The 9,286-nt window shown below is 38.1% G+C and overlaps 1 protein-coding gene across 1 annotated transcript; it reads right to left on the bottom strand.

Annotated features, from left to right (window-relative positions):
* Positions 1 to 258: 258 nt before the first annotated feature.
* LOC112138081 (transmembrane protein 184A) lies at positions 259 to 8,182 on the bottom strand. Its single transcript, XM_024260650.2, has 4 exons — positions 6,964 to 8,182; positions 5,926 to 6,095; positions 5,651 to 5,848; positions 259 to 1,487 (listed from the first exon to the last, which is right to left on the bottom strand). The coding sequence occupies exons 1-4, from the start codon at positions 7,236 to 7,238 to the stop codon at positions 1,255 to 1,257; spliced, it is 876 nt and encodes a 291-aa protein (XP_024116418.2). The 5' UTR covers positions 7,239 to 8,182; the 3' UTR covers positions 259 to 1,254.
* Positions 8,183 to 9,286: the final 1,104 nt, after the last annotated feature.

Here is a 9,286-nt window from a genome sequence, read left to right as displayed (position 1 = left end):
ATGTGATAGAATTCTAGCATCAGTGTAACGCGCAGGTGGCAGAAAAGAAGAGCATGTACCCTTTAAACCTTCACATAACTCTTCTATTTTGTATTTATTTAATGGAATTGTTTAATTTTATAAAAATTAAAAAAACACCTAAATTATTATTTTTTTGCATTTATTTACTGCCATGTTTTCTCCATGAAATGCCTTCATTGCCGTTGTTTTCGCTCTCCTTTCAAAGTACGGTAAATTATTCCTGTCGACTGTTCTGTTTTTTTTACGTCACAATAAAGCTCCTTTTTGTTCCCTTCAAAAATGTTTGTCACAACTGAATTTTATTTTGCACAAAAAACAATGAATACACGGGTGAATTCTGACAAAACACAGCTAAAGTTGGCAAAAGAGGGTTACAAAAAAAAAAAAAAAATGAAGAAAGCTTCAAGTTTTGATTGACTTATATCAACACTTCAAATTGAGTCTCTCTGGAGTTAAAGAAATAAATACGACAAGATTAAAACGCTTGATAAGCCAAAACATTATTTACACAAGTAAAACGGCACAATTGACACTAATCAAATTTCGCACATATTTCCTCCTCCTTTAATCGGCGTTGACATGTGGTTGACGGCGTCGGCAGCTGCAGTCAAAACAGTGCAAAAGCTGTCAAACTCTAATCACGAGCATCTGTCCGCTTCAGCTGCATCCAGTCTGATGAGAGAAGTTTATCCAAATGATGGTGGAGCATCTCTTGCAGTTTGAAGTACCTGCTCCAGATCTAATATCTGTCTGTCCATGCAGGGAGGAGCTCCGTTAATACCAGACAAAAGGAATGGCGAGGAACGCTCCACGCCGCTCTTTGAAGCGATTCAACTCGCCGGACGGCCGCTGAGCGGCAGTGCCATCGAGACGATGACGGGACCGGCACGCGGGGCGCAGCTGTACATCCGACAGCTTGATTTAAAGGAGACGCCGAGGCTCCGGAGCCGTTTGATGAAGTGGAGGCGACATGTCATTTTCCTGATTATCGCTGCAAGACGGAGACGGATCAGATCGCCGCCGATTCTGAATCTGTTAAACTTCATCCTTCTCTTGGTTCTTAAATTACCTTTGAAGCCGGACAGAACCGGGCGGTCCACCTTAAATACTAAGACGATGAAAATTAAACACCTGGGTTCAATCCAGCTTGTGAGATATGCGGTTTCCTCGGATGGGGGGGTCAAAGATAAGAGCGGGAAGGGCACAGACACTTGGATGTTGATGGAAAATGGCCTAGAGCTCATCATCAGATGTAATCAGCATGATTTTGTCTGACTTGCGGGAGCCCTTGGTGCCCGTGGAGACTTTCCCGTTGGTGCCGTGCTGCTGGGTGACGTCTTGCGTGGATTGCTGGGTGTACTGCTGATAGGCAGGTGAGAAGTTGTGGATGGCGTCCTGCACCATGTCTCCGGGGTTGATGGTCTCCTTCAGGCCGCTGGAGATGCTCTGCATCGGGGGGATGCTCTCTGCGGGAACGAGAGGGAACTTTAGTGTCGCTCTGATGTTTCTGCTTTAATCCCAGAACAAAAGATTTCCGTTTGAGCATCAGAATGCGGATGAAGAAAAAGGCAGCATGAAGGTGATAAATGCCCGATTTCAAAGCTCGTTTCAGGGCGGAATCATCTGAATGAAAAAGAGACATTTGGTTTTGTCTCTAGGAGCATGCACAGAACAGGTTTTTCAAAGTTTTGCTAAAGTATAAATCTGTTCCACACTCAGTTTAAGGGATTTAAGCAGCAAAAATTCCATTAAAGTCCAACTCAAGTCAAAAAAAGTGTTCCCAGTGGTCTTTTAATTATGATTATAGCACTTTTAGACAAAAAAAAAAAAAAAATTAGGCTCAGAGTTGTGGGCGGGACTAAATACACCGAGTAAGCCCGCCCCCACTTCCCGACATCCTTCTATTTACTTGCTCTCCTGCTAGTTTTCAGCTCCTCATGAAAGCACGTATTTAGCTGTACAGTTTCAAGCCAATTATTTTCTAGGATCTTCTTATGATTTTATTTTCCATTTTGTTCAGTTGAAAATAAAAGAAACTACTTCAATTTTATCCTTTGTCGTCATATTTTTTTATGTCAAATACTTTTCATTGGTTATGTTATATCGGGTAAAAATTACCCGGCAAAATTGATGGTGTAACTTTTTATGGCAAAGAAGTTTTTAGGGTTAATATGCGGTGTGTCGCGTCGTCATGGTAACAGCTGCAGCGTGAGGCGTGCATAAACCAGGCAAAGAAACTATAAAATCATGTCGTTTCTACTGTCTCGCTGTAGTGGTAAACTGTGGAATAAGGTATATCAACATCTGAATTATGGTATCAATAAGAAGTTCAAGATTTTTTTTATTTCTCAGAAAAGTTTTTCTACTGTTTTTTGGTGTGGTAAATTAGAGCACTTCGAAACCTGATGCGTTTTTTTTTTTTTTTGTTATTTGTCAAAGTAGAGGTTGGAAGACTTTAATAATTGTAAAAAAGAAAAAACGTAATAAAGCCTCCATTTTTGTTTCATTTTGATCGACTGCTGCACCACCATGTTACAAACTTAACTTAAATACCTCAAATTTAGGCTTTTAACATTAATTTTTTTGTTAAAAATCCTTGCGATAAAAATAGATTTTTAATTACAGGTCAAGATGAATTAATCCCACAAAAAAATAAAATGAATAAGTGCATGACAATATTACAAATATTCTTTTTTTTGTCTGCGCCTGATTCACAAGTATTTGAATATTTAAATACTCAGAAATGCAATTTTGAGCTTAATTTTCTTAATATATCCTCTATCATCAGAAACATGCCACAAAAAACAACATTTTTCATCTTTAAAATAAATACGAAAACTGAATATTTAAACTTTTTCACTCGCATAAAAACTCCATCACATTTTCTTTAGTATTGTAAGCAGCTAAACAAAAAAATAAGTTTATTCCACCTCCAGCCAACACACCACTACATGCTCCCATTTACATTTCTTTGCAAGCAGCAAGGTTACCAAAGCTGTGACATTTCCTTTGTGCTTTTCAGGACGCCGTGACCTTGAATCCTTTTCTCTCCTTCTCCTCCAAACTTTAAAAGCACCTGCTCCCTGGGCCTTTAATATTATGCACGTCCTTGAGCTTTTGCTATGTTTCGCATACAGCGGCTCTTATTAAGTCATTTCAATGGAAAAGTAACTGGAGAAATGTGTGGATTTTTTATGTCAGCTAAAGTAGAAGAAAATACGTTTTAACACTAAGCAACTCCTACAAAAGAACTGGATTTCATGCAAACTAAAGGAAATCAGGTTAAAGCTTGTATTAATTACACTTAAACTCTTAACGCTGCCTCTAAGCAACTCACACAATTGATTTATACAAAGAAGGAGTTATACAGTTTGCCACATCATTTGAAATCTGATTTTTTTTTTCTTTTTTTGAACCAGAAAACCTCAAAGTCTCCTTGCTGGTTGACTTTTATCCTTCCACCTCTAGATTTGATTTCTGTATCTTAACTGTTTAAGGTAACCCAAATGTTGGCGTTTTAGGTCTCAATCTGCCCATCCGGCGCGCTTAAGCCCGTTTTATTTAAATGTCTTCAAACTTCTAAATAAAACTCCTCTTTTTCTGGAAACATCTCAGTCAGAGGCATCCAACTTTATTGAGTTTTCTATGGATATATTTTTAAAAAGCGTAATAGTATGAGTATTACGAATACAAATGCTACAAGTGTGAATGTCCTGAACATTTTGATACCAAACTTGCATTATTTAAAGAAATAATTTGAAGAATTTCTTGAAAAATTGTGTAAAATTTCAAAAACTGTAACATTTAAAAAAATCAAAAGTACATGCAGGAATGTTCTGAACGTGCTGAATGTTTTTATAGCAATATTGCTTAAGTTTCAAAAGTGCACCAAGTTTTTTTTTTGAGGATTTGAAGAAATTCCTATTTACTTTCAATGGGCGAAACATTGCAGAAATTGCGTAAAATCTTAAAAACTGTAAAATATATGAATACATAGACTATAAGTACGACCAGAAATACCCTTAACAAGCTGAAAGTTTTTATAGCAGATTGCTGAAATGAGTTTAAGTGTGATTAAGTTTCACTATAGGAGAATCACAATAGTGTTAATGATGTCACACAATAATAACATTTGATATTTTAAAGTATTTTGCCATTTTTCTCACTTCGTGTTAATTACATAAAAACCAAAAAACTGAAAATGTTTAAGATTTTATCCTGAATATTTAGATTATAATCTAATAGTTTGCAGAAAAAAGCCAAGATTTTGTAGGTCAAGCTGAAAAAGGGACTCCAGCAGGTCCCTCGTCCGCCCCGAGGCCTCCATTTAGTGGGACATGTTCAGGACATCTCCACTGGAGGGCTTCTGGGCGGCATCCTGACCAGATGGCCGAACCACCTCAAAATGAGCTGCTCCTCCTGGATCCCCTCTCTCTACAGGTGAGCGCTGGAGCGCCATAGTGGAGTCTCGTCAGTGTTTACAGCCTCGTTCTTTCAGGCGCTGCTTGTAACTGGTGACCACACGGGCGAGGGTTGGCGTGTAAACAGATCGGTTGACCAACAGCTTTCATCTCAGCTTCTCTTCACTGGAACAGAGCGGTAGCTCCGCCCTGTGAGGCTCTAACTCTCACGCTGTGATCCACTGTCTTTTGGGTGTCGGGATCAAACAGCAGCAGAAACAAGCGATTTTTCATTTTAAAAAAAAAAGTAGTTTATTTAATGGATCAACGTGGAAAAGATTTAATTCTCTTCTATTGAGATAAAGTCTTATAAAACCTTTAACACTGGAGCTCCAGTGTTTATGCTCTTTGATTTACTGTAATTTTTCAACCGTTAACAGTATAATAAACCTTTCGTGTTTAAGCGACGCCGTGTGTTAAAGGGTTAAAAATCACATTTTTCTGAACATGTTTTGGTGGCATTTTTCTCATTATGAAAGACGTGTAAAGAGAATTAAACATTTCTGAGTATTTCTTTATTCAAAAACCATTGAAAAAAAGTTTGTAGATGTGACGTAAAAGAAGATACTACGGCAAGCCATGAGCACAGATTTTTTTTAGATTTGGGCTAAAATTAGGGCTGGGTATCGATTTTATATTCCAGAAACGATTCGATTCAATTTGCAAGAGCCTGGATCAATTAAATTCCAACATTTTTCAACTCTTTCAACCATGAAATGAGGCCGTTTCAGTTTGGCCACTAGGTGGCGATCGCGCTATAGCATTACACCTTATTCTAGAAGAAGAAGAAGAAAGTGTGAACAAAAAACTGTTTTAGATCACAGATGGTAACTTAAAAATAATATTTCCTTAAAAGAGTAGACTAGAGTTGGAAAATGTATACCTGTGAGTATAGAAAGATCTTCATTTAGTCAGAAATGTACGTTAGCATTAGCCGTCTAATGGGAAATTCCATTAAACGTTAGCAACAAGCTAGCAGACTTTAGCTCTATGTGCTAAATCGATTTATATTTTTACTAATCGATTATTGATCTGTTAAGCTTGAATCGATTCAAGTTAATTAATCGATTTGATCAAACCAGCCATAATAAAAATGACATAATCATAAATTTAAAGACTATTGGGGACAAAATGGATCAAAAGATGGTAGGAACTTTTGAAAAAGTCACCTGGCACATCGTTCTTCTTCTCCTGGTAGACGGTGCAGGTGAAGGCGTATCTGAGGGCGATGGCCGCAAAGAACATTTCTATGCAGATGATGAAGTTCTGCCAGCCCGCCGCCACCGTGCCGGCGCCCACCTCGTGCCCGTCGATGAACAGCGCGTTGGGAATGACGCTGCAGCGCTCCAGGATGGCGAGGACCATTCCTAATGAAAATGTTTTCCTTTTTAGTTTGGAGGTTAAAATGAGAAAAAAAAAAAAGAGCAGGAGTGGGTGAACTCACCTTGCCAGAAGGATAAGAAGATGACAGATTTGATGGTGAGGAACTTGAGCACCGGTTCATACGGTCTCAGCAGGTCGCTTGTGGCAAAAAAGAAGAGGAAGAGAGCGTAGAGGGCCAGACTGACGGAGAAGTTGTAGATGATTGTGATGTACAGGTATCCTCCATTTACACTGTGAAAGAAGGAAACATTTTTGCATTCTTGAGAGGCTTACCAAGAACTGTGATGCCATTAATTACTGCGATGCAGACAGAGTGCACGGTTGGCTGAGAGCCTCTAAGTAAACAATCTGCGGAGCATCAAATAATGCAGTTCTTCCAACTTATCATTTGAAGTACATGCAGAAGAAGTAAGAGGCGAGATTATCTTTCAGCTTTTAATAAAAGGCTGATGATAAAAAGGCGGGTTGAAAACTTTTATTTTAAGAAATCTGCTTGATCTGAGGAGCTTTGAAGCTCGTGTTGTCACAGCTGACTCTTCAGACAGAGACGGTGAGAGGAGATGTACCCCAAAAATAAGTCAAGCGGAATCACAGGCTTTAGCTTTGATTACACGCTAATTATCATTTTACTGAGCGTATTACTCTTTTCGTTATGCAGCCGGGCTCCTTTGTGGCTCGGCGGAAGTTGCCAACCACACTTTCATTAAAATTGTCAGTCGGCAATTTGTCGCCGACCCTTGAATCTTGGAGTGAAACGAAGCTGCGTCTCTTCCTTCCTTTTCCCCCCAAACAAATGAGTTTGATTAAGAGGCCCCATTTTAGGGGAACATTTTTAGAACATTTGTCGTGTTGGTGATACCTGCCATCGCAGCTGCAGCGGTTGTTCGGTGTGCATCTGCAAAATTTCATTTCTAATCTGACAACGACAACTTTTCATCCTTTTCATCGAGCCTCCTGTGAAGCGCTGATATGACTATCTCCGCTTGCACATTGTTTTCGAGTGCACATAAACGGCGGAGAAGTCCTCCTGGCGCCGATGTGCGTGAGTGGGAGAAAAAAAAAAAAAAAGAGAGAAAAAGCAGAGAGAGGTGCTGCTCACTTAAAATCTCCGTCGTGATATTTGCCAAAGGCCTGCAGGATGATGGTGATGACTGCCATGATGGGTTTGACAACGCAGAACTGGAGAGTTGCCTGGAGGACACATGACAGCGGAGAATGAAACATCGAGAGACAACAAGGAGAGATGTCACGCTGGAAGACGAGGACAGTGGAAGGAGATGGGAAGATTTGGAAATGTTTGCTGACAACAAGGTGTCTCTCTTTTTTAATTCCTTCAATTTCACCCACGGCTGTTTTTTTGGCATCAGTATACATTTTTCTTTTTCTTTATTTATTCAAATTTATTAAATATAATAAAAAAATATATATATATTTTTTGTTTATAAAGTTGAAATTCAGTGCACTGATTCTCGTTTTTATTTAATTTAATAAAAAATTAATTATAAATGCTGGACACAATATGACAATTCAAAAATAATTTGCTAAAAAGAATATAATTACACTATGAATTGTAATGAGGTCATTTTTTTTTTTTTTTGCATTATGGACGTCGCCATGTTGGGGCCAGACGACGTCTGACTCTGTCTGAGTCAATGTTTCTACGGTAACCGCGGTCAATCAGGAGTAAGCTTGTTCACACCGGACCCCATTAATGTTTGGAACGTTCCACGTGGGGCCAGTAGGCACCGCCTACTTCTATTGAAGTATCTGATTGGCCAGTTTATAACTTGAATAACTCACAGAAAAAAAAAAAATATATCAAAACTATCAGACTTAGCAAGAAGGCGGCGTAAAAGGTGGCAAAGCATGAATAGTTATTCTAAGAAATATAATGACTTAGTAATACATGTTTATTTCGAAATAAAAATCTATGGGATGTTGACGTCCTGAGTGGAGGAGGTCGCTCAGTCCAGTTCTCATATACAGTTAATGTAAATACCTGACTATAAAAAGAGTTCATTTCACTTATCCCCTCCTTTCTTCTTCATTTAAGCTTTATTTTAAATAAATAGTTGGTAAAAAAAAAAGATTTTTACCCTTTCTGCTCATGAATGCACTAACGTACTATTAGTTTAGTTTTTTTTTCCTTAAAGACCAAACAATAAAAGCTGAAATGAGGGTAAAAATGAACCCCCAAGTAAAAACCCCGGAAAGGTCATCCTGAAACAAAATTGAAAATAAATACTTTGATTAAGTTTGACTGAAATCACACGCCTCCTCCACCAAGATCTTCCAAAGCAGAAGTCGTCCCAGTTGGAATAGTGATGTGAAGCTGATGCATGACAGACAACGATGAGTTAAACTCAATCCAAACTGTAGGACAGGTGTCCTGTTTGCAGAGCACTGAAGCCTGAACTAACCGATTTGACAGACGCTGCCACACATGAACAGAGCAGAAGTGTTCAGCTTGATCAGCCAGGAGGATACTTTTCTGCAATAACTGGAGTTGCTGGTATGCTCGGCACACTATTAATAGGCATTTATAATACAGTATAACTGATGTACTTTGAAGCGTGGAGTACTGACAGTGTTCCCCCAGAGCTGCCCCAGTGCCAGCATGTATAAATATCCTCTCAAATGAGCACACTTGCTGACATGCTTGATATTTAGACCACAGTGCATGTTTGTAATGACAGTGGATTGGAAGTCAAACAAAGTTTTCTTCTGTAGTTGATTAGTAAAACTTGCCATCAAGGCAAATCTTGGTGGAAAATGTAAAATAAATAATAATAATGCAAAACAATAAAAAAAAAAGATTTAAAACATCTTCTATTTTCTTTAACTGATATAAAAATTGGCTAAATATTTAAAATTTTGCACTAAAGCATCAATACTTTCTATTTAGTCAAATTATCTTACACTTGCAGAAAGTTGTAAGACATGTTTCATTTGGTACAAAAACGGATTCATAAAAACATATTTTCAACATATTTTGGTAAATATTAGCGTCTTTAACTGTCAGCCTGAGCGCCAGGTCCTCAAATGATCCGTGTGGTTGTTGTGGAGAGCTAAATCTGATCACAAGTTAGTATCAAGTCATATTTTTGGAGCTTTCATAACTTTAAGGAAGAAAGCCCTGGAGAACTGTAAAAAAGCAGAATCATTTTAGAATTCCTTGTAAATTGCTGTTCTGTCATATTTAACAGAAATAAAAGTACAAATAAAAGAGAAAAATAAATGAATGCAATATTTAGGATCCAAATAGCACTTAAATACCAAGCTGCTTTCCCGGTTTCAACAGTTTTCAGTCTTTCTATGAGGTACCATCATTTTTGTCCAGGCCTGTTTCATTAGTTTGTTTTTTTAAATAATTGTGTTAATCAACAATTCAAAATTGATGGCTGATTTTGATTGTTTAATTT

Source organism: Oryzias melastigma, unplaced genomic scaffold, assembly GCF_002922805.2.
Source record: "Oryzias melastigma strain HK-1 unplaced genomic scaffold, ASM292280v2 sc01360, whole genome shotgun sequence".
NCBI classification, from domain to species: domain Eukaryota; kingdom Metazoa; phylum Chordata; class Actinopteri; order Beloniformes; family Adrianichthyidae; genus Oryzias; species Oryzias melastigma.
Note: the sequence above shows the minus strand (reverse complement) of the source record. Positions and strands in the feature narration are given on the sequence as shown.